This window comes from Arachis ipaensis, chromosome B02 (genome assembly GCF_000816755.2).
Source record: "Arachis ipaensis cultivar K30076 chromosome B02, Araip1.1, whole genome shotgun sequence".
Classification (NCBI taxonomy): Eukaryota; Viridiplantae; Streptophyta; class Magnoliopsida; order Fabales; family Fabaceae; genus Arachis; species Arachis ipaensis.
In genome coordinates, this window is record NC_029786.2 from 95,047,976 (window position 1) to 95,074,275 (window position 26,300).

At 35.9% G+C, this 26,300-nt stretch overlaps 2 protein-coding genes across 3 annotated transcripts; one reads left to right on the plus strand and one right to left on the minus strand.

Moving 5' to 3' along the window:
* On the plus strand, positions 1–5,958 carry LOC107625797 (protein trichome birefringence-like 34). The gene is made up of 5 exons (XM_016328518.2): positions 1–468; positions 1,523–1,700; positions 2,884–3,080; positions 4,555–4,713; positions 5,335–5,958. Exons 1-5 carry the CDS (start codon positions 104–106, stop codon positions 5,681–5,683), a joined length of 1,248 nt encoding a protein of 415 aa, XP_016184004.1. The 5' UTR covers positions 1–103; the 3' UTR covers positions 5,684–5,958.
* LOC107625798 (proteasome subunit alpha type-4) lies at positions 6,544–25,328 on the minus strand. Of its 2 annotated transcripts, XM_016328520.2 has the most exons (3): positions 25,302–25,328; positions 16,394–16,399; positions 6,544–7,566 (listed from the first exon to the last, which is right to left on the minus strand). In XM_016328520.2, exon 3 carries the CDS (start codon positions 7,529–7,531, stop codon positions 6,779–6,781), a length of 753 nt encoding a protein of 250 aa, XP_016184006.1. In that variant the 5' UTR covers positions 7,532–7,566; positions 16,394–16,399; positions 25,302–25,328; the 3' UTR covers positions 6,544–6,778. The 2 variants fall into 2 exon arrangements, with proteins under 2 accessions (XP_016184006.1, XP_016184005.1); XM_016328519.2 differs by lacking the exons at positions 16,394–16,399; positions 25,302–25,328 and adding an exon at positions 9,357–9,524 and having other exon boundaries at positions 6,544–7,564.

Consider the following 26,300-nt stretch of genomic DNA (forward strand, 5'->3'; position numbering starts at 1 on the left):
GAGGGAGAATTAGAAGTAGAACAATTGAATCATTATATTGCACCTTGCATTGCATTGCATCTTGAAAAAAAACAAAGAAAGGTGCAAGAAATTATTGTAATAAATGGCAAATAAGGCATCACAAGAAATAGTGTTAGGAAACACTACTACAAATGGAGGAATAAGAAGCACATTTCAATCACTTGTTTTAGTATTAACAACAATTGTAGTTGTCACTGCCGTTTATCTAACACAAGAAGGAGGAGAATGGTTTGAAGAGAGTAGTAGTAATACTATCTCATCAATTATTGAAGTATCAAAATGCAACATGTTTAATGGTAAGTGGGTTTTTGACAACATAACTCATCCATTATACAAAGAGAAGCAATGCACTTACATGTCAGATCAATTGGCTTGTGAGAAGTTTGGAAGGAAGGACCTTAGCTACCAGAATTGGAGGTGGCAGCCACACCAATGTCACATACCAAGGTCTTTAATTAATTTCCATCCCCTTAAGTATTACCTTATTATCACATTTTTTCTTTTAATTTTGGAAAATTATAATTTTATGTAACTACATGATATCTATTCTTTCAATTTTCAGGTTAGTTTGACTAATTTAGTACATTGAAAAATCATCAATACATGTCTAGATACACAATTGATTTGTGTTAAGAGACAAATTTTTGTTCAGATATTAGTACTATAGACCTATATTTTGACAAGACTATTGCTCAGAGACAACTAATTTTAATTCAGTGGTAATGTATTTTGGCTTTGGCGGCTATAATTGCCGTAAATAGATTTATCCTAATTAGATATTATTAATCGTTTTTTATTTTGTCGTTAAAAGCTAAAGCTTTAGTGACAATTATTAATTATCGGTAAAAACCTTTCTTAAGGTTAAAAAAATTCTATAACTTATCATTATAACATAGAATAATAATAATAAATATATAATTGTTACAAAAAATTAACTTAAAAAAATGGTCATAATATAATACTATTGTCACTAAAATTAGTTTTTCTTACCCTGTTTAAAGCATTCAAACTTCTCTAGACAATTATTGATACATTAATGGGTAAAACATAATTTTTTATCTTTAAAATTTGTTAAAAATATATCTAAGTTATATTTTATTTAATTTTTTAATTTTTTTTTATTTGCATCAAATATAATATTTTTGACGACTAATTTTTTAAAAAATTTAGGACCAATTCAGTAACAATATTCACAAAATATCCTTCAACACAAGCAAACCAAACATATTTGTCATGTATTATTACTAGATTAGTCCAAAATTTTTTAAAAATTTAGCTGTCAGGAATATATTTGATACGAATAAAAAATTTTTAGGATAAAACTAAAACAAAATAAAACTTATGAATATTTTTAAAATTTTTAACAAATTTCAAAAACAAACAATATATTTTACCATACATTAGTTTTTTTTTTTTAAATGTATTAATTTAGTCAATTTATATTATATTTTTTAGCTTAGTTGAATGTGGCCCATCTTTTTGTGTTATATAATTATTATAGGTTCAATGCCACAACAATGCTTGAAAGGCTAAGGAACAAGAGGCTTGTGTTTGTGGGGGATTCACTCAATAGAGGCCAATGGATTTCAATGGTTTGCCTTGTTGAGTCTTCAGTGCTCCCATCTCTTAAATCCATGCGCACCATTGCCAATGGCTCACTAAGTATTTTTAAGGCCATAGTAAGTAATCTTAGGCATTATAAGTATGTAGTAGAAGAATAGAGCTATATATAGTTGCTTCTATCATCGCATGAACATGGAACAATAAACAATAATAAAAAGGTTTAATTATTCTGTCGATTCTTATAATTACTAAATTTTTAATTAGATTCTTATATTTTTTTCGATTGAGTCTTTATATTATATTAAATTTTGTAATTAAGTTCTTGTGGTGACAAAAACGTTGAAATTATTGGAATATTTCATTAAACAAAATAAATATGTCTAATATTTGACTAAATATTCTATATAGTTTAATAGAATATTCCGTTAATTCTAACGTTTTTGTCACGATAGGGACTTAGTTATCAAATCTGATACGGTATAGAGACTCAATTAAAAAAAAAGTATAGAAACCTAATTAAAAATTTAATGAAACTATAGGGACCGATAAGATAATTAAAACTAATAAAAAATACTATGCAAAAGATATTTTTATAGCTAATATGATTATATGATTAAAAGAATTTTAATTTATGATATCTATTTTATGGCAAGTATAATGACTATATGGACTTGATATTCTTGAAATCCAAATTAATTTTTCTTCATTTCTAAAATTATACATTGATCAAATTTAAAATTTAGATATATAGTTTTATGTTTTGTGAAATATAATATTAAACACTTATAAATATAATATTGTCCTCTCCTAAAATTAAAGGAAATTAATATCAACCGATGAATAAATAAAAAAAAGTTTAATTTTTATGTACTGATAATATAAAATGTTTTACACATTCGTTAAATTACATTTGTTTTTTTAAATGACCACGTAATTAATATAAAAAATAGTTATTTTTATTAATAGAACGTTACATAATTGAATGTACGTATAAAATTATTTTACATTGTACTGACAATGCACTAAAATCAAATTCATAAAGAAAAATCACAATAAATTTTACTAAATATAAAAGAGCAAAGTCATTGTAATTTATCTTTAAAAAAACCCGTTACACTATTAAAGTAATTCTTTAATTTTCTCATGTTTCAAAACATGAGCAGAGAAACAAGTTCTGATTAGACACATGGATTTGATTATTAATTAGCCAACATTTGACAATTGCAAAAGAAAACAACTTATTATTATGTGACTAATAACAGTTTATGGATGTTAACTTTGACAAAATTGAAATAAAAGGAATACAATGCAAGCATAGAGTTCTATTGGGCCCCACTACTAGTAGAATCAAACTCAGATGATCCAATAAACCATAAAGTAGCAAATAGAATTGTGAGGGTCAAGAGCATTGAGAAGCATGCTAGGCATTGGACTGATGCAGACATTCTGGTCTTCAACACTTTCCTTTGGTGGAGAAGGCGTGCAATGAATGTTCTGTGAGTATACACACATCTTTTACCTAACCATCACTTTCTTAATTTCATCAACTAATTTAATTAACTGCTTTATTGCCTGTGTTATGTGATCATCAACAACTACTCCAATGTTAATTTCCAACCACCATTTGTATAATAATGATTGTGTTTTTGAAATGTTTTCTAAACATAGTAAGTACTAAGTAGTTGTATAGATATTATTATTCTTATTATTACTATTAATTGTCAAATGACCTATGTATTTAAATGTGTATGTATAAACATTGGGGGTATAAATATAATGTAGGGTGTAATTGTAGTTTATTCCTGGATTTGTGACATCTTTAAATTTTTTTTTGTTTCTCACAATATTTCTCAATCTGGTATACTAAGATTTAATCAGTTGTAAATCTAAGATGATTCAAATCTCCAACACTTGCTTAAGTAGACTAGTGAACTCATTACTAAACAAACTCAAGTTGATTATCTATTTTAAAATTTTAACAATAAACAAAGTATAGATCCATGAACTTTTTGAAAATGGGTAGACTGTTGTCTAAAATAAGTTCATTATACTTGAATTTTAGGTTATGTTCGATTAGCCCATAATTTTTTCGACTATTTTTTTTTCAATATGGAGGAAATTGGTGTGTAATATATAATTATTGAAAGGGTTGGTGTTTTTCTTTAGTATGAAGTTATTTTTTTTTAAAATTGTTATAGAATAAATCGGACGGTCATATTTGTTAAGAAGAGAGAAGAAAAATGAAATCCGATGCTCTAATTTGAGTGAAGTACACAAATTTGAGGGTCAGAATTGTATTTTAAATAACAAATCTGATGGTCCGATTTATGTCCTTCACATCTTAGTTAAACACACCATACTCCAATAATGTTGTAGAACACCACCTTCTCCCCAATATCAAAAATAAAAAGTGAATTTTTTCTTCATATGCAACTTCATCCCCAAAAAATGTATGGTATAAAGTAAATGCTTTTTTCATGCTCCATATAAATATCAGCCACACAATATTAGAAGGTAAGAAAGAAAAAGTAAAGAAAAATATTGAATTTTGTAGTTATAGATCTTTGTGAAGTATGATACTATTACTCCATTGATAGAACTACTTTTCCAAAAAGTTATATTGTTAGCATAATGGTCAATCAGAATATTTTAAACTTGGAAAGGAACCAAAGTACAAATACTAATTTAATTTCTAGTCACCCTTACAATGTCTGATTATAGAAGTGTTTATTTTTTGGTGGAAACTAATAAATTTCTCTTCATGTAAAAAGTTAATAGCTAAAAATTATTAGATAACAATTTAGTCAAAACATATCAAATTATCTAATAATTTTCAACAATCAACTTTACAAGAAAACAACTGCATATAAATTTCTACCTTATTTTATATGTGAAAATCCTGAAATACAAATAACATAGCTCTTTCCTCTTCTTTTTTCTTCATATGATTACAATATGTGAAATGAGTAGGTGGGGATCATTTGAAGATCCAGATGCAGTGTTCAAAAGGGTTGAAATGGTGAGAGTCTATGAAATGGCATTGAGGACTTGGTCAGATTGGTTGGAGGTCCATGTTAATCGTAGCAAGACACAGTTGTTTTTTGTTAGCATGTCACCCACTCACCAAAGGTGTAATTACAATCTGACTTCTCACCAACCTTAAAAGAATAATATAATTATGATATTTGCATATTTATCTATGGGTATTTATTTTCATATTAACTCCTCCCTTTTTATGCACTATGCCTTTTTGGGAGACAGAACCCATCTAAAACTATGATAACAAATTAAAGTTATTTGTTATGATGTTAAGTTTAATGATGAGTTTCCATATGAGATGTTTATGGTTTTAGAGATTCTTAGGGTGTGTTTGGTTTGCATTTTCATTTTCTGTTTTTAATGTTCTCTGTTTTCTGGATTTTGTGAAGGAAAAAGTGACAACAGAAAATAAGATTTTATTGTTTTGACTGTTTTCACTTTTTCCTTCACAAAATTCAAAAAACAAAAACCACTAAAAATGAAAACAGAAAATAAAAGTACAAACCAAATGCTCCCTTAGTTGCTCCAAAAATGCTGCCTATATTTGTACTCACAATCAATTAAGAAACTTTGTGTAGATACAAGTTTAATATACTATCTTAGCACATGCTTTAATACCGAATGTGCTCTAGATAAAATTTCATATTAAGCTTGTGTCAATGCCAAAACCTCTGTTTCCTATATTTGTAATACAAGTTAAGCAAATTGCAGGGCTCATGAATGGGGAGGAGTGAAGGGTGAAAACTGCTACAAAGAAACGGATTTGATTACACAAGAGAATTACTGGGGGAATGGTACTTTTCCATCAATGATGAGGGTGGTGGAAAATGTACTTCAAGATTTGAAATCAAGAGGCTTGAATGTTCAGATGCTTAACATCACACAGCTCTCAGAGTACAGAAAAGAAGGTCACCCATCTATCTATAGGAAGCAATGGGAGCCTCTAACAGAAGAACAGATTTCTAACCCAAAAACTTATGCAGATTGCATACATTGGTGCCTTCCAGGAGTTTCCGACACTTGGAATGAGCTTCTCTATGCCTATATTTTCCATCAATGACCAAAAACTGATTATAGAAATTTGGAATATGCAATGGCAATATGGTCATTAGAGTTTTACTTTTAAATTTTTTTTATTTTTTTTCCCCTCTCTAATTGGTTTTGACTTTTGAGGGGAGTATAAGTGTAAAGCATATTGCCTCTCCTAATCCTCAAAATATCACACATGTGCTGGTGACTTTTTATATTTTGTCTTTGTTTCTGTTTTTGTGTTGTATACTAAGTTTTTTTCCTTGGAATAATGCATGACAATATGACATTACCTTGTTTGCTTCATGGAAAAAGCAAAGCATGTTTTAACCATTAGTGACATAAAAAATATGCAAGTGGCCGAGGAAAAATAGTAATTGAATTGCTAAGCTTTTGATTATTTGTTCTATTTAACTGAAACAATCCATAAGGACACTGACAAGTGACAACTTAATTCAGTGACCACTAGCTGACTTTTGGTATCTTAGACAGATACATAACCTTAGAGTGAATGCCAAATAGCAAACCTAAGGTTATGAAATTCCCAAATTGACTGCTAAGAAATTGAAAAATGCAAACAATATGATAAGACTAATTATTCACTGACCTTTCAGTTTATTGTGGTTCATCTGCATGGTACTACTGGTGTCCGTGGTGCGCTTTAGTTTGGTTTTGGTAGGAAAAACAATCTGATCCAATCGTACAGAATTCAATTGGATTGGTTTGGTTCGGTTTTTTTGTCCAAAGCCAACCAAACCAGACCAAACCGTATTGAAATGGATTGGTTTGGTTGGTTTTTTGGTTTTTAAACTAGTTAAAAAACCAACCTATCCTAGTCATAGTCCGTGTACTAAAAAAGGTTCTATCTTATTTTCAACCAGTAATATGCACTAAAATACCAAAACAAATTTAATTTCACAAATTGACACACTAAAGTCATACAACACAATAACTAACATAATTGAAAGTTCAACAAATCATCATAGGTCAACAACAAGAAAGCAAATATCATCAATCTGTGTTGAAAATCAACTATAGGTGTAGCAAATACAATGTCACTTGCATTACAAAAATAAAAGCATTGTCATTAATTAAACCTGCATCAGAAATGGAAGAGCAGAGCAAACTAGGCAGTGTCTGTTGCTGGTTGAGTCACCCCAAACTTCACCAATAGTTTATTCAATGCCTCTGGGGAGCAAACTTCATACTTGACCTTTCCAGAAGGTGAGAGGAAAACCTCTGCTAATTCAATCTTCTCTGAGGTCAAGCTTGTGCTGTCCATAGTCTTGCTTAATACCTTCAATGCAAGTTGCACGGCTTCTTCTCTCGTAATGTCATCCTTGTAGTCCTGTTTCAGTATTGACTGAGCCGCCTGGTTGTTTGCACCAATAGCTCCTGCTTTCCAACCGCCATAGTTTCCACTAGGATCACTCATGTAGAGTTGAAAGCCAAAGTTTTTGTCCCAACCTGCAAACAGGAATGAGACCCCAAATGGTCGAAGACCACCGAATTGGGTGTATCCTTGCTTAGTATCACAAAGAGACTGAACCAACTGTTCAACAGGCATGGGCTCTTGGTAGGCATATGTGTAGCGTTGTGCTTGGACCCTAGCTGTATTGATGAGGATGTTCGCATCCGACATTATCCCGGCAACAGCACATGCAACATGATCATCAATCTTGTACATTTTCTCAGTGGATGAAGAGGTTTGCAGCAGTTTGGATGTTACCTTCTTTTCGCCAACCAACACGACACCATCTTTTGATAAGATCCCTATGGCAGAACCAGCATTTCCAATAGCCTCCATTGCATACTCCACTTGATAAAGACGTCCTTCAGGGGAGAAGATTGTTGTACGGCTATCATATCTTCGCGACATATTGATTCCCTGACTTCTAGTTTAAAGGAAACACTAAAGAAGAGAGGAATCAATAATGTATTTCTTAGTAACAGAAAAATAAAAAATCAAAAGATCTAAGCTTTTGATACTTTTCTCTATGCAAACCTACAAGATCTGCTAAAAGCAAAGACTACACAAAGATAGCAAACCATATGCAAAACATGAGTGCAGTGACAATGAACTGAATACCAATTTTTATTATCATGAAGCATTAATAAAATATCAAGGTTTTTGAAAGAGCAAAAAATTACAAGGGGTATTTTTATCCAATCAACATTACTACAGACAAGTGTTCCATTGACATTAAGAGAGAACCCTGAAATCTTGAAATTTTAGAGTATTGGTATGTATTTTAGTGAAGAACTCTACCCAAGAGCAGTGTGATCTATGTTAGAACAGTCGTTCAAGCTTCCCTCAACCAGAAACTAACTTCCTGCCATTTCCATTCTCCCTAACTATCTTTATATAAATATATAGCTAACTAACTCAGCTGATTTATCTTGACAGCCTTACCCCTGCCCTTCCTTGTATAGATCTTTCCTTGTGAGTCTGCTCCTATCACCATATTTGTAAACATGTCCTCTCCGTAGAAGGAATCACCAAATAAATGAGACGCTTTCAAACAGTTTAAGAGCAAGTTATGCAACGTAGAAATCTGGTGATAGTGCAATTTCTCATCCAAACAATCTCCCAAAACCAAATGGAAGAACCATCATGAAAAGCTATAGAAATTGATTGTCTAAACAAAGTACAAGCCTAGGATTAAAACTTCCAAGGACAAGCATGAATGGCATGTTGAGTTGATATCTCATCCATAATAATTGAATTCAACGACCTCAACAAATTTAACTAAAATACAGTTGTGAACTAATATATGAGTCCTATCAGCCATATCATTGGAAAGATTTTATGGCACATGATAGCAAAATCAAAGCTGCAGATCACAATCTAACTTCAATCAGAATTACCAAATCCCCACTTAAGCCAGCACCAAGCATTCTCAATTGCGAACTATGGGTGCTGATCAAAATACAAGAAACATCAAAGCACCATTTCCGCGTGAACCAGTACAAAAGCAGGGTCCAACTCATCACATAGAGAAAACTAACTGGAACTTGTCACAATCAGAGATACAAACCAATGTAACTGACCTTAACACTTCTTGGGCTTAGCTTAGGTATTCAGTGTGAGTAAAGAATAAGGATTCAGTAGAGTTCATTTGTTGCTGACTAAATAAGTTCCTACCAAATAAGGAAACAAACTTCTCATGCTAAGATTCTAGAATAAACAGCAAACTCCACAAGTTTGGAAGAACTCAGCTAGTTTTATTCTATTCTAATATATGCTATTCTAAAATCAAATTTCTTCGCATATTTCCCATCTGACAGATTTTGAACTTAGGGGCTCTAAGCTACAACTTCCAATATCTCGCATGACAATTGAGGAAAAAAAATACCCTGCTTGAAAGCAACACTGACTGTACGAGCCATGCCATTGCTTTGAAGATAGTGAGGGGGGAAAACACTCCCTAAACCTAAACCCAAAACCAATCTTGACTACTGAAAATAGCAATCTATGTAAAATAGGGAAAGCTACGTTAACCTAGAGGATCAACATGGATAATTAAATCTTAGTTCTTAAACAACTAGGATCAAGATTTTAATTCGTCGATAAAAAAAATGCGATCATTTGCTCAGATTCAACTAACAAATGGCTGAAAGTACCGAAGAATGTGGAATGCAACGAAGGTGAGAAGTAAATAATGAATGGAAAGAGGAATTGTATAGGGAAAACAAAAACGCACCGTTTAAGGAGAAATCGAGCTTCGGAGTGGAAGGGGAAGCAAGCGAGAGCAGTGAAGAAGGCACTTGCTTTGTCTCCAAGTCTATTTTGTTTGGGCTTTTTTATGGATTGGGCAACACGAAAAGTACTCTACGGGAATGAGAGTTGACTTCATACCAACGTTGCGAGAACCCTGACATTGAATAGTTTAGGTAGTGTTTGGTAAAGAGACAGAGACGGAAAGATTGAGACTGAGAGACAGAGATTGAAATAAATTTTAGTATTCTGTTTGGTACAAAGTGGGAGACAGAAATTGAAATAAGAATGAAATTCGAATTTAATTTGTACAAAGAGTAAAATTGGAATTAATTAATTGAAATGAAAGTATTTTAGGTATAAAATGTTATTAAAGTTTCAGTCTCCATCTCTAAAAATTTTAATCCCATGTGTCCCCACTTTTTGGAGATACTGAAATACTGAAATTTTAGGGATAAAGACAAAAATTTTAGTACCAGTCTCTAAACCAACAAACAAGATATTGAGTCTCAATCTTCCAGTTTCTGTCTCAGTACCTCAAAACAAACGTTACCTTAATGATTTGGCTAGGATCAAATTGTATTTGAATCATTTTAATTAAATATAAAATAAAATTATTAAAAATTAAATATATAATTTTAAATACTTTAAATTTGAGATAAATTTAAGACAAAAAATACTTCAAATTTAGATAATAACTATAATGAAGTTTGAGTAGACTGATCCCACATACTAACCAAAATTCTAAAAATTTAATGAATTAGGGGATAATAACTATAACCGAAAGAAGAATTGTTTACTTAAATGGCTCGGATTATAAACATTAATGTTCTTCAGGAATAAGTTTTGAATATTTTTTTTTGAAGTAAAAAAAGCTCAACACAGCGAGGTGGAGCAAAGAAAAAGAAACAACAACTTACCACTCCAAAAGTAATGAGAAAATAATCCCTAATCATCTCCGGCAATGCTATCAACAATCAAAGGGCTCACCACTAACCACTCATCAAAGCTTGTAAAGGATCTGTTAATAATTTCCACCACATTTGAACTGTGACTGTTGGGGCGGAATTTATAACCTACAAACTAACTAGCAAGTGCACCGGGTCGTACCAAGTAGTACCTCAAGTGAATGAGGGTCGATCTCACGAGGATTGATGGACTAAACAATAATGAATGAATGATTTACTTAGTTAGACAAGTAGAAAATGGTGCTTTGGGAGTTCAATTATATCAAACAGTAAATCCAAAGAATTAATAAAGCAAGCAGTAAACGGGTTATGAAATATATGGAGAAAATAGTTAAGGTTTCAGAGATATTTATTTTCCGTATTAACTTTTCTTACCAACTATTTTAATCATGCAAGATTCAATTCATGGCAAACTATATGTGACTAAACCCTAATTCCTTAGACCTTTTTAGTCTCTTCTAACCTTTATCAACCGCCAATTCCTTGGTCACTTGATTCCAATTAGAGGGTTAAGTTCAATTCTAGTTTATGTGCCACAGAAATCCTAATTACCCAAACATAAGAGGATTATATGTCACGTATCCCGTTAAGTCCAGATAATTAGTGATTTAGGAGAATATGTTTTCAAGCTGTTGTTCAGGTAAAGAGCTTTTCCAAGTTTTACAAGAACTCAAATAGAATAAGGTCATACTTCCATTCCACCCAAATTTATAAGATAAAGAACGAAAACAATTCTTGAAATTGAAATCAATACATGAATTAAAATAGAAAATTAATAGTATTAATCCATAGAATAAACAGAGCTCCTAACCTTAACAGTGGAGGTTTAGTTGCTCATGGTTCAGAGAGAAAAAAAGGATTCTGAAAAATTGTAAAGTGCGGAATGAGGTAAGAGAGCCGAGAAGAGCCCGAATGGCTGATTCTTTTCCCTTTTATATCTAATCCTAATTAATGTAAAATATATTTTCTAAAACTAAATAATATCTTTTCCTATTTGTAATTAAAATAAAGTTTTAATCAAAATTAAATAAAATCTTCATTGATGCCTTGATTTGGCGTGGGGACCATGCCTTCAAGTTTAACTGGCGCCTAACTTCACAAAAGTGAAGCTAGGCACTGCCCTGGAAGATTGAAACTTGAGGCTTCTCCCTTCATATGGCGCCTAACTTGGGAAATTCCAAGTTAGGCACCACCTTGGCTGAACGCAATTGCGGAGTTTCTATTTCTGATGCCTAACTTGAGAAACTCCAAGTTAGGCGCCACCTTGACCATACCAAATAGGAGAGAAGTGTATACTATTTTATATCGTTGGAAAGCTCTAGAAGTTAGCTTTTCAATATCGCTGAAATCACGTCAATTGGACCTCTATAACTCAAGTTATTTTTGTTGGAGTGCAATGAGGTCAGAATTGACAACATCATTCACTTTCTTCTCTTTTTCTACAGAAACTCCATCAAATCCATCTGAATGCTACCTGAAATAAAAAGAATTACACACAACTCAAAGTAGCATACATGGTGGCTAAAAGATATTTAAATCTTGATTAAACTCAACAATTCGAATGCAAATTCACTAGGAAAAGATAGAGAAAATGCTCACGCATCACAATACCAAACTTGAATTGTTACTTGTCCTCAAGCAACCAAAACTAATATAGGCTTAGGATGTGAATTTGCATAAGAAGTGAGTGTTCATTTAAGCTCCTGTCTCTTCTTAAAGTGGGGTTTATACACTACACTCCTGAACTGTAAAACTCGGTTAAACCGTAATTAATTAAATAATAAATTAAATAGGAGCGAATATGGTTAGAAAATTTAGCAATCGGAATTTGATAATTTAAATATGATATTTAGACTCAGTGAATTTTTCTGAGTCGAAAAACATAGTTTTCTGGATAAAAAAATGCGCACTAGAAATTTGACCGGCAGTACCGGCTGCGATCTGTCAAGTACTGTGGCTGAGAAAATTAATTAGAAGTGAATAATTTTAAGAAATAATAATTTATAATTTGGGAAGATAGAAATATTTAAAATACAATTTAAAACTCTAATCTTAAAGATTTTGGCCCAAAATTGGGCTAACGGACCAAACCAAGTGAACCGGGCCTAAGTGAGCCCAAGACCCAACATATATAAACATTAGTTATGAGTATTTCAGCTCATTTACCCTAGAAAATGAGAGAGGGGCGCTGAAATGTAGAAGAGGAGAAGAAGAGAGAAAATCCTAACTCCATCAAACTTCAAATCACCATAACTTTCTCTCCGGAACTCCGATTGACGAGCCATGCGTCGCTCTTCTCATCCTCTATAATTCTATCTAAGTTTTGTGGTGAGTATTCCACTGTCCTCTGCCCAATTTTCATTTTTCTCTTTAAATTCGAATTTGGTTTGGGTTTTGAGGAAATCTTGTGATTGTGATTGTTTAGGAGTGCTCTAGTATGAGCCATTGGTGAGTTTCATTAACCAATTTCGTGGGTTAAGGTAAGGAACCCTCGAACCTTTGTGATTTATCAACTTCATGAACCCTAGGTTAATTATAATTGTGAAAATTGATTATGTTAGAGTATTGGGTGATTTTGGTGCACAATTTTTAAGATTGATATTGCTTGTGGGACCCTGGTGAGGCTTGGAGCTAAGGGTTGGTGGAGACTCTCAAGAAGAAGCTCAATTATTTTTTGCTACAAGAGGTACGGTTTAAGTTTCAATTAAGTACCGTGTGGTGTGATGAGAATTCGTAGGCTAGACGCCCCTAGGATTAAGTTTGGATTGTGTAAATGGTTGGTACTAATATACATAGTTGATATGTAATGTGAATTAATGATTGGGTTGAGAATTATGTAAATTTTTATGTTTGGTGTGTTGAGAATTTGATGAATTGGATAATGAATATTGGTTTGTGGGATATGCATTCAAATTGTGAATTTGGGCCGGAGGCCGTGAATTTTGGACCGGAGGCCGGAAAGAGGTAAGGAAGGTAAGTTGATGTGTGTATTGTGTGATGATATAAGAGATTGGATGGATTTTATATATTTAGCATGTGAATAATTGGTTTGATTATTGAATAATAAGGTTTGAGGAATTGAGGATGGAATTTGATAGTTTTGAGTGAAATTGTGTAGATGAGGTAGGTTTGGTTTTGGTTGAGTGTAATTATGTGAATGTGGTTGGGTTGTGGTCATTTGAATGAGTGGAAACGAATTTAGCTTGTGAACATTGGAAAAATTGGTAATTTCTGTTTTTGGGTAAAAATTGATTTTTGACCAACTTCGACGGTCCGTAACTCGGTCCTCAGAGTTAGGAATTCTTCAAAATAGAATTTTTATGAAAGTTCATTCAACGATCTTTCCAACGGTCTAGAAAAGGTTGAAAAAAGAATTTTGTAAAAGAAGTTATGTGTGTCGGAATTTTGGGGTTTGAAAATGTAATCCTGCAGCTTTTTAACTTAGAAAAATTTTTGGTAAAATGTACTCCGACGCGCACGCATGGCCGACACGCATGCGTCACTCACGATTTTTACTCTCTCACGCGTGCGCCTGGCGACACGTACGCGTAGCTGTATTGATGCAAGTGCCCAGTAGAAAATCCAGAGAGTTGCGCTGGTATTGTGCTGGTTTTGTGCGAGGGGTACAAAACGCACCCACGCATACGCGTGACTGACACGCACGCGTCACTTGATCTCTCTGCTTTCCATGCGTGCGCATGAGTGACGCTCACGCGTCACTCTACGTTTTTAGCCTTCCATGCATGTGCATGGGCGACGCGCACGCGTGACCCTGTTTTCAGCAAAAGTTGATTGAGTTTTTAAAGCCGAATTTTAGACTTCTAAGCCTCCATTTTCATCCTCTAAGTCCTAAATCTTAATAGTATGCCTAGTAATGAAAAGAAGCTAGGACATGTGGTAACTTGTGGATGAAGTAAAGTGAGAATCAATGATGAATGATGAGTAATGATGATTGTATGAGTTACTGAGGGTGATGATGGAAGTGCGGTGTATGCCGTGAGCCGAAGGGCTGTATTTAATAATGATTATTGGCTGGTTATGGGTTATGTTATGAGCCGGATGGCTATGATAAATATTGATTTATGGCTGGAAATGAAAATCGATTTTGAATGATTGTTTTATCTTGAGCTCTCTTTCTCGAAAGTGCGACCCCAGAGAAATGAAGGAAGGTGAGGATCCCCTTCCTTGTTCTTCCTGGTATTGTAAAATCGTTCCCAACGAGATGGTGGGAGGTTAGGATCCACTCCTTGGTTCCTCCTGGGCATATGAGAATGTACCTCCTGGGTAGATGCAAGGGTTGTGGTTGCGCTCCACTTGCTCCAGGTTGGTTAGTATAGAGGCTCTCCGGGTAGACGCAAAGGTTGCGGTTTCGCCCAACTTACTCCGGGATGTGGTGAGATATACCTGTTTGGGTAGATGCAGTGGCATTGATCCACTTGCTCCGGGATGTGGTGAGATATACCTGCCTGGGTAGATGCAGTGGAGTGATTCCACTTGCTCTGGGTTTGGTTTTGAGACTCCTGGGGTAGATGCAGTGGTTAGCCCCCACTTGCTCCCAGTCCAGTATGATTTGAGATTGAAACTATCGGAGTCTCGACTTTCCTTGGGTAGATGCAGTGGGTCTGCTCCACTTGCTCCAAGTTCAGATTCGAGATTCTGCTGACTCTATGTCATAAGTATGGCCAGACACTGTGAAAGTTTCAGATGAGCTCACCCCCGTGAATAAACACCAGTGTGGGTGTTGTGTGATTATGATTATGATTGTGAATAACTCGAGTTGGGGATGCACGATAGAGGGACAGTCCAATGGTTAGCTAGCAGAACTTGTCAGGTTGGCTTTATAACCGACAGATGAGACTCATCAGCCATAGGGCAGGCATACATCATTTGCATATGTTTGAATTGTTTGGGTTTGTCTGGGTAGATGCAGTGGCATTGCTCCACTTGCTCCGGGATGTGGTGAGATATACCTACCTGGGTAGATGCAGTGGCATTGATCTACTTGCTCCGGAATGTGGTGAGATATACCTGCCTGGGTAGATGCAATAGAGTGATTCCACTTGCTCTGGGTTTGGTTTTGAGACTCCTGGGGTAGATGCAGTGGTTAGCCCCCACTTGCTCCCAGTCCAGTATGATTTGAGATTGAAACTATCTGAGTCTCGACTTTCCTTGGGTAGATGCAGTGGGTCTGCTCCACTTACTCCAGGTTGAGATTCAAGATTCTACTGACTCTATATCGTAAGTATGGCCAGACACTATGAAAGTTTCGGATGAGCTCGCCCCCATGAATAAACACCAGTGTGTGTGTTGTGTGATTATGATTATGATTGTGAATAAATTGAGTTGGGGATGCACGACAGAGGGACAGTCCAATGGTTAGCTACCAGAACTTGTCGGGTTGGCTTTTTAACTGACAGATGAGACTCATCAGCCATAGGGCAGCAGGCACATATCATTTGCATATGTTTGAATTGTTTGGGTTTGCCTATTTGTTTTGAATTGCTATATCATATATGCTATGTTACCTGACTATAGCATATATGATATAGCAATTCATATGTTTTGAATTGTCTGTATTGATTGTATTTGTACAACTGAGAGGTCCCTCATGTTGGTGTCGGTTGACACTGAGGGCTGTTCTTGTTGAGATGGAATAATGATATGATTAATTTAAAATGATGATTATTGATGAATGGGATAATTTGAGTTCCCTGGATAGACGCAGTGAAGTGATTTCACTTGCTCTAGGTTGATAATGAGATCATATGCGCTCCCTGGGTAGACGCAGTGAAGTGATTTCACTTGCTCTAGGTGAGGATATGAGGTAACGATATAGAATTGTTGAGACAAAATGGCTGGGAATGGTTTCGTTTATAATTCTGATTGTGAATTGTCGGAGAATTAGAAAGTTGGGAAGCTTGAGGAATATGAACCAGATTTTGCATTCCCTTATGACAGTTGCCTATTTATGGATTAGCGAGAACATATGATGAATATTTGGTAAAAGGAAGTTTAGGATGCTTAGTGAGTTTTTATTACAATGCATTGTATTTATTTGGCACTTTTACCGTACTGGGAACCCATGGATCGGGGGTTCTCATTCCGTATATATCTCTTATTTTTCAGATACAGGTCCAGGTGCTCAGAAGTGAGCTGTGGTTCATCTGAGAGATGGCGAAGATCTTTATATTCTCTACTTTATATTTTGCTTAGAATATCTTCACCTTTATTTGGAAAGGCTTATATTATGTATTGAACTCTTTTGAACTTGCCTATAGAGGCTCTTATGTTTCTTTTGGGAGAGATTAGGAGATACTGTTGTCAACTACTTTCATACTGTACCCTACCCGGCCTAAAATTTGCGGGTCATGACTAGTGGCTATTTACTTATATTATGTATCTATATACTGTCATTCTCTTACTCTCCTTTATGCCTTTATCTGTATATCGTTTTCGACTTCACGCTTTATCTTTTAGTTGTCGATACTTGAGCACTACGATATTCGTAATTTTATTTTTACTCCTTTTCAGGTTTCTCGTTTAATACTCCTTTCAATTTTACTTATAAACTATGTATTAAAAATCCACTTGAGAGTCGTACCACCTTATTATCATTGACTTATGACTCGAGCATAAGGATTTGAATATTAGGGTGTTACATGAACAGTTTTGGCATCTCACTATCCTTTGAATCAGAGGAATGTCACTGTCATTTGGAATTGGAATTCGGATAATATTATGAATTTTCTGGCCTTTATACTTTGGTTTAATCCTTGAACACAGTAAATTTTATTTCATTCTCTTTTCTTTGGTGCTTTGCACCTTGAGCCTAGCCGTGACTTTAAATGCTTTATTTCAAGCTTTACTTGACACAAAAACACCACAAACACTTAACTGAAAAACTCTCTTTAGGTTCTGATTTTTGTTTCAGTTACTCCCAGACAGTGGTGCTCAAAGCCTTTGGCATACTCTGTTAAATTCACTTGATCTTGAATCTTAGTGCTCTGTCTCAAGGATTACTTGACACAATTACACCACAAGCATATGACTAGGGAAACAACTCTTTGAGCTTTTAATCATGTTTGACCTCCCTAGTCATTGATGCTCAGAGCCTTGGACCTTGCTTTTATTTTTCTTTTGTTGTTTCTTTTACTTCAAGGATTAAGCTTTTTTTTACTTCAGAGAGTTCATAATAGTTCTCTAAATTCTTGTTCCTCATGCATCAACATCCTTTGATTCAAATTAAAATATGCATTGTTCATATCATGCGTTCAGAATCATAGATAATACCACCACAATTAAGTAAATAAGACTACTCTTTAATATAAACTCAATTTCTCATGCAATACATCACTTCTTTTTCTTTTTCTTTTTAGATTCAAGATCAGTGAGCGGTACATGAGACATCTCTTCAATTAAAAGATAAATAACTAAAATTTCAAAATAACAGAATTAAACTAGAACATAGGACTCAAAATTACTAAAGATCATGCAAACATTCAAGTAAAATAGCAGAAAACAGGAATATAACATAATAAGAATGGAAGAAAATATAGAATGAAAGGAACTCAACCACCTCAGTTATCCTAGTGGTCGTCTCATTCTTCAGGCTGTGCTCCTCCGTGAAGATGATTCGTCTCTCTTTGGTGCCATTAAAATAAACAAAAAAGCCACAAGCGAAGCGACAACATCAAACTTAAAAGTTTGCTTGTCCTCAAGCAAAGAAAAACTGAAAAAAAAAGAGAGACATAAAAGGTGCACGGATGATGAAAAACAAAAAATACTACAAAAGAAAAAGACAATGATAAAAGGACAAGAGAGGTTAAAATTAATTAAATATATATATATATATATATATTACAAAAGAAAATGACAATGATAAAAGGACAAGAGAGGTTAAAATTAATTAATATATATTTATTTATTGATTTTATTGATTTTATTTTTTTAAGGGGTATATATATATTAGGTGATGAAGGGGGGTTATAGGGGAAATAGGGTGAAAAGGATTGGGGATGATCACGGGTGGGAGTGGGTTCTTTAGTCAAAGGGGTTTTGATAAAAGAATATATGGGGAGGGAAATAAAGGAAAGTGGAATTAGGAAAGGGTGTGGGGAATAAATCATGAGATTTGGTGTAGGAATGTATGATTTTGTTTTAAGATGGGCAAAGCAAGCAACTTGGCGTCTAACTTGGTGGAGGTGGAGTTAGCGCCAAGCCTCATGAATGGAACTATCCTTCTAGCGCCTAACTTGGTGCAACCCAAGTTAGGTGTGAACCCCCCTTTTTTAGTGGCGCCTAAGAAAGTGAAGTTAGGTGCCAACACCCAGTGGAGAACATCTACTTGCACGCACAAATGGCGCCTAACTTCAGAAAGTGAAGTTAGGCGCCACCCTGTCCGCAACAACTCCCTCCAGGGTGTCCGGCACTTTGTCTTAATGCACCTGTTTCTGTTCTAATCACTCTGCATGATCCAAATACACATAAAACACAGGAAAAACAGTAGAAACTCAAACAAAACTTAAATAAATAACTAAAGTAAAAAAAATCAAAGTAACAATCAAACTTAAGGATACAAAAATACCGGGTTGCCTCCCGACAAGCGCTTCTTTACCGTCACTAACTTGACGGTGAGCTCCTCTAAGGAGGAGGATCATAGGGGCTCAGCTCTTCACCCCTCACTGTAAACTTCTTCCCTGTGCTCTCATGGATCAACTCTATATGCTTAAGAGACAGGATCATGTTCACTGTATGAGGCAAGATTGGGCATGCAGTGAATACCACCTTCATTCCTGGGGAGAAGTCTTCAATGGAAATCTTTTTATTTCTCCATCCCCTGGGTACTTTCTTCTTTTTGGGGACCTCCTCCTTGGTGGATGATGTATTCCTGACACCAAACTTAGGTTTGATGTCAGAAAAAATTTTGTTGATTGTCACCAAAGGAGGTTTGAGCTGCAGATTCTGTTGTGCATCATCAGAGGGTTTTTAAAGGTTTGGATCAATAAGCTCAGTCTGCATGCACCTCTCTTCTTTACCTGATGAATGTACATCTTCGAAGACATGAAAGATCAGTTGTTCATTATGCACTCTAAGCACTAATTCACCTTCTTCCACATCAATCAGAGCTCTCCCAGTGGCTAGGAATGGCCTTCCTAGAATTATAGAGGCATTCTCATCCTCTTCCGTGTCAAGAATCACAAAATCTACCGGGAGGAAGAACTTATCCACTTTGACCAAGATATTCTCCACTAATCCACATGCAGGCTTTAAGGATTTGTCTACCATTTGTAATGCTATCCTTGTGAGTTGTGCCTCTTGGATTTGCAATTTCTTCATCACAAACAAGGGCATTAGATTTATGCTTGCACCCAGATCACATAGGGCTTTCTCAAAGGTGGTGTTCCCAATGGTACATGGAATTTGAAAGCTCCCTGGATCTGGCATCTTCCTTGGAAAGTTATTCTGAATTATGGCACTACATTCTTTAGTCAAGACCACTGTCTCATCTCCCTTTAAAGGCTTCTTCTTTGATAACAACTTCTTCATGAATTTAACATAGAGAGACATTTGCTCCAAAATCTCAACAAAAGGAATATTGATTTGCAACTTTCTGAAGACTTCCAAGAACTTTGAAAACTGCTTGTCCTTGGTCTCCTTTTGAAGTCTCTGAGGATATGGCAATTTAGGCTTGTATTCAGGAGCTTTAGGTAATGTTGGATGTGTGTCAAGAGTGACTAAAAAAGGGTTGTCTGCATGCCTAGGAGGGGCGTGTACTACTGTATCTTCAGTCTGCTCTGGAGCTTCTTTTTCAACTGGCTCTTCAGTAACTTGTACTTTCGTACTTGCCACTTGTCCACTTATCAAGGTGATAGCCTTGCATTCCTCTCTTGGGTTTAGAATTGTGTTACCAGGAAGGCTATTAGTAGTCTTCTAATCAATTTTATTAACTTTTGTGGCTAATTGACCCATCTGAATCTCCAAGTTCTTGATTGATGCTCTGGTTTCCTGTATAAAACTCGCCATTAGTGCTTCCAAATCAGTAGTCTTTTGAGACTGAGGAGTTACTTGCTGAGATGACTGAAACTGGTGGTTATTAAAATTATTTTGTTAAAAACCTCCCTGAGAATTATTATTAAAATTCTGTGGCCTCTGAGGTTGCTCTCTCCACCCTAGATTTGGGTGATTTCTCCTCCCTAATTATAGGTCTTGGCATATGGATCATTATTGGGGTTTCTAAGGGCATTCTCCATATAGTTGACCTGTTCAGAAGGAAATTGAGCATAGTCATAATTCTCACCTTAAATGAAGCCACCATTCATGTCATATGGAGTCTCTTGAGGGGCATTTTGAGCATTGACAGCTGAAACTTGCATCCCACTCAAGTGTTGAGTAAGCATATTAATCTGTTGAGACATGGCTTTGTTCTGAGCAAGAATAGCATCTAAGGTCTCTACTTCCAAAATTTCTTTCTTCTGAGGAGTTCCAGAGTTCACAAGAATCTTGTTAGAGGAGTAAAGATATTGGTTGTTAGCAACCAATTTAATAAGCTCAGTAGTCTCTTCAGGCATTTTCTTCATGTGCAATGAACCACCTGCAGAATTATCTAAACACATTTTGGATATTTCACAGAGGTCCTCATAAAAGATCTCCAGCTGGGTCCATTTAGAAAACATGTCAGGTGGGGCATTTCCTGGTCTGCAGCTTGTACCTCTTCCAAGCTTCATAAAGGGTCACACTATCTTTTTGTCTGAAGGTCTGAACCTCTACCCTTAGCTTAGTCAGTGGTATGCAAAATCGTGATCATTCATTCCTTGGTAACGGTGCTGAAAACTTAATACGCACGTTCATAATCTTAGTTCTTCTTCACAACTTCGCACAACTAACCAGCAAGTGCACTGGGTCGTCCAAGTAATAAACCTTACGTGAGTAAGGGTCGATCCCACGGAGATTGTCGGCTTGAAGCAATCTATGGTCACCTTGTAAATCTCATTCAGGCGGATTTCAAATAGTTATGGTGAATTGATAATTAAAATATAATTAAAATATAAAATAGGATAGAAATACTTATGTAATTCATTGGTGAGAATTTCAGATAAGCGTATAGAGATGATTTTGTTCCTCTTAAACCTCTGCTTCCTGCTGTCTTCATCCAATCATTAATGAATATTAGTCGGATTTCGAATCCAAAGAGGGCCCCTTCTATCAAAACAAAATCTCTTTTTCCGAAGAAAGCATTCATTTTTTCAGTTTCATTTCTTTTTTTCAAAGTAATTCAATTGGTACACGCAAGATGCGCTGTCAGTGAATGGCTAATCATCTATCGGTTCTTGATCATACTGGAATAGGATTCAGTAATCCTTTTACGTCTGTCACTACGCCCAGCACTCGCGAGTTTGAAGTTCGTCACAGCCATCCCTTCCCAGATCCTACTCGGAATACCACAGACAAGGTTTAGACTTTCCGGATCTCAAGAATGGCTGCCAATAATTCTAGCCTATACCATGAAGACTCTGATCGTAGATCATGAGGCTAAGAGATATGCATTCAAGCTTGTTTGCATGTAGAACGGAAGTGTTTGTCAGGCACGGGTTCATAAGTGAGAATGATGATGAGCGTCACATAATCATCACATTCATCATGTTCTTGTGTGTGAATGAATATCTTAGAGAAGAAATAGGCTCGAATTGAATAGAAAAACAATAGTACTTTGCATTAATTCATGAGGAACAACAGAGCTCCACACCTTAATCTATGGTGTGTAGAAACTCTACCGTTGAAAATACATAAGTGATAATGGTCCAGACATGGCCGAATGGCCAGCCTCCCAAAGAGGTTTCAATAATCAAAACATGATCAAAAGATCCCTAATACAATAGTAAAAAGTTCTATTTATACTAAACTAGTCACTAGGGTTACAGAAATAAGTAATTGATGCAGAAATCCACTTCCGGGCCCACTTGGTGTGTGCTTGGGCTGAGCGTTGAAGCTTTCATGTGTAGAGGTCTTCCTTGGAGTTAAACGCCAGTTTGTAACTTGTTTCTGGCGTTTAACTCTGCTTTGCAACCTGTTTCTGGCGTTTAACTCCAGAATAGGGCAGAAAGCTGGCGTTGAACACCAGTTTTCGTCATCTAAACTCGGGCAAAGTATGGACTATTATATATTTCTGAAAAGCCCTGGATGTCTACTTTCCAACGCAATTGAGAGCGTGCCATTTGAACTTTTGTAGCTCCAGAAAATCCACTTTGAGTGTAGGGAGGTCAGAATCCAACAGCATCTGCAGTCCTTCTTCAACCTTTGAATCTGATTTTTGCTCAAGTCCCTCAATTTCAGCCAGAAATTACATGAAATCACAGAAAAATACACAAACTCTTATTAAAGTTCAGAAATGTGAATTTTATTTAAAACTAATAAAAATATACTAAAAACTAACTAAATCATACTAAAAACCATGTAAAAATATTGCCAAAAAGCGTATAAATTATCCGCTCATCACAACACCAAACTTAAATTGTTGCTTGTCCCCAAGCAACTGAAAATAAAATAGGATAAAAAGAAGAGAATATACTATAAATTCCAAAATATCAATGAAACTTAGTTCCAATCAGATGAGCGGGACTAGTAGCTTTTTGCCTCTTGAATAGTTTTGGCATCTCACTTTATCCATTGAAGTTCAGAATGATTGGCATCTATAGGAACTTAGATTTTAGATAGTGTTATTGATTCTCCTAGTTCAGTATGTTGATTCTTGAACACAGCTACTTTATGAGTCTTGGCCGTGGCCCTAAGCACTCTGTTTTCCAGTATTACCACCGGATAATTTTCACTTGACACCTTCACGCCACAAGCACATGGTTAGGGACAGCTTGGTTTAGCCGCTAAGGCCAGGATTTTATTCCTTTAGGCCCTCCTATCTATTGATGCTCAAAGCCTTGGATCCTTTTTATTACCCTTGCCTTTTGGTTTTAAGGGATATTGGCTTTTTGCTCTTACCTTTTGGTTTAAAGAGCTTTTGGCTTTTTCTGCTTGCTTCTTTTTTTTTTTTTGGCATTTTTCTTTTCTCTTCTCTTTTTTTTTTCGCAAGATTTTGTATTCGCTACTTTTTCTTGCTTCAAGAATCAATTTTATGATTTTTCAGATTATCAATAACATTTCTCCTTTTTCATCATTCTTTCAAGAGCCAACATATTTAACATTCATAAACCACAATATCAAAAGACATATGCACTGTTCAAGCATTCATTCAGAAAACAAAAAGTATTGTCACCACATCAAAATAATTAAACTAGTTTCAAGGATGAATTCGAAACTATGTACTTCTTGTTCTTTTTTTTTTAGAACAGTTTTCAATTAAGAGAGGTGATGGATTCATAGGACATTCATAGCTTTAAGACATAGACACTTAAACACTAATGATCATGTAATAAAGACACAAACATAAATAAACATGAAGCATAGTAAACGAAAAATAGGAAAATAAGAACAAGAAGATTAAGGAATGGGTCCACCTTAGTGAGGGTGTCGTCTTCCTCTTCTTGAAGAACCAATGGTGCTCTTGAGCTCCTCTATGTCTCTTCCTTATCTTTGTTGCTCCTCCCTCATAGCTCTTTGATCTTCTCTAAACTCATGGAGGATGATGGAGTGCTCTTGGTGCTCCATCCTTAGTTGTCCTATGTTGGAACTTAATTCTCCTAGAGAAGTGTTGATTTGCTCCCAATAGTTTTGTGGAGGGAAGTGCATCCCTTGAGGTATCTCAGGGATTTCATGGTGAGGAATTTCCTCATGCTCTTGTTGAGGTCCATGATCTCTTATTTGTTCCATCCTTTTCTTAGTGATGGGCTTGTCCTCATCAATGAGGATGTCTCCCTCTATGTCAATTCCAGTCGAATTGTAGAGGTGGAAGCAATTGCCTTCCCTTTCCTCTTTCTTGAGGTTTCTCTGGCCTTAGGTGCCATTAATGGTTATGGAAAAATAAAAAGCAATGCTTTTACCACACCAAACTTAAAATGTTTGCTCGTCCCTGAGCAAAAGAAGAAAGAAAGAAGGAGAAGAGGAAGAATAATGGAGGAGAGGGAGAGAGGTGTGTATTCGGCCAAGGGGAAGAAGAAAGGGTTGTGTTGGGTGAAAAAGAAGAAGGAATGAGAGGTTTATATAGGAGTGGAGGGAGGTTTAGGGTTCGGCCATTAGGGTTGGGTTTGGGAGGGAAAAAAGTTTGAATTTTGGAGGTAGGTGGGGTTTATGGGGAAGAGTGGAGGGATGTGAGTGGTTAAGAGGTGATGGGGAAGAGTGATTGAGGTGATTGGTAAAGGGTATTTGGGGAAGAGGGTTATGAAAAGGTGTGAAGAGAAAGAGTTAGAGTAGGTGGGAATCCTGTGGGGTCCACAGATCCTGTGGGGGATCCTGTGGGGTCAAGGATTTAGCATCCCTGCTCCAATTAGGCGTGCAAAACGCCCTTTGTATGCAATACTGGCGTTTTTGGCGTTAAATGCCCAAATGTAGCCTGTTTCTGGCGTTTAACGCCACTTCCATGCTCTGTTCTGGCGTTAAACGCCAGTCTGGTGCTTGTTTCTGGCGTTTAACGCCAGCTTGATGCTTCTTTCTGGCGTTAAACGGCAGTTTGATACTTCTTACTGGCATTTAAATGCCAGTAAGCTCTTCCTCCAGGGTGAGCTATTTTTAATGGTATTTTTTATTCTATTTTTGATTTTTCAGTAGTTTTTGTGACTCCACATGATCATCAACCTAAAAAAAAAACATAAAATAACAATAGAAAATAAATAGATATAATTAAATAACATTGGGTTGCCTCCCAACAAGCGCTTCTTTTTAAAGTCAATAGCTTGACAATGAGCTCTCATGGAGCCTCACAGATGTTCAGAGCATTGTTGGGACCTCCCAACACCAAACTTAGAATTTGAATGTGGGGGTTCAACACCAAACTTAGAGTTTGATTGTGGCCTCCCAACACCAAACTTAGAGTTTGACTGTGGGGGCTTTGGTTGACTCTGCAGTGAGAGAAGCTTTTCATGCTTACTCTCCATGGTTACAGAAGGAGATCCTTGAGTTTTAAACACAAGGTTGTCCTCATTCAGTTGCAGGACCAATTCTCCTCTGTCCACATCAATCACAGCTCTTGCTGTGGCTAGGAAGGGTCTTCCAAGGATGATGGATTCATTCTCATCCTTCTCAGTGTCTAGGATTATGAAATCAGCAGGGATGTAAAGGCCTTCAACCTTTACTAGCACGTCCTCTACTAGTCCATAAGCCTGTTTTCTTGAGTTGTCTACCATCTCTAATGAGATTCTGGCAGCTTGTACCTCAAGGATCCCAAGTTTCTCCATTACAGAGAGTGGCATTAAGTTTATTCCTGACCCCAGGTCACACAGAGCCTTCTCAAAGGTCATGGTGTCTATGTTACATGGAATTAGGAATTTACCAGGATCCTGTTTCTTTTGAAGTAATTTTTGCCTATCCAATGCATTCAGTTCATTAGTGAGCAAGGGAGGTTCATCTTCCCAAGTCTCATTACCAAATAATTTGGCATTCAGCTTCATAATTGTACCAAGGTATTTAGCAACTTGCTCTTCAGTAATGTCTTCATCCTCTTCAGAGGAAGAATACTCATCAGAGCTCATGAAGGGCAAAAGCAAGTTGAATGGAATCTCTATGGTCTCTGTATGAGCCTCAGATTCCTTCAGATCCTCATTGAGGAGCCCCTTATTGGTCAGTGAACGTCCCAGGAGGTCTTCCTCACTAGGATTCACATCCTCCTCCTCCTTTCTGGGTTCGGCCACACCAAGTAAGGTAATGGCCTTGCACTCTCTTTTTGGATTCTCTTCTGTATTGCTTGGGAGAGTACTAGGAGGAGTTGCGTTTTCTTTAGGTGAATGGATCCACCTGCAGAATGGTCCAATGACATCTTTGATAATTCAGACAGACCATCATAGAATATATCCAGGATGGTC

Excerpts from the sequence above, each read along its gene's own strand:
- LOC107625797 (XM_016328518.2), top strand. The coding sequence starts at position 104 with ATGGCAAATAAGGCATCACAAGAAATAGTGTTAGGAAACACTACTACA. Across the intron at positions 469-1,522 it reads CACCAATGTCACATACCAAG|GTTCAATGCCACAACAATGC; the intron begins GTCTTTAATTAA and ends TAATTATTATAG. Across the intron at positions 1,701-2,883 it reads TAAGTATTTTTAAGGCCATA|GAATACAATGCAAGCATAGA; the intron begins GTAAGTAATCTT and ends TTGAAATAAAAG.
- LOC107625798 (XM_016328520.2), bottom strand. The coding sequence starts at position 7,531 with ATGTCGCGAAGATATGATAGCCGTACAACAATCTTCTCCCCTGAAGGA.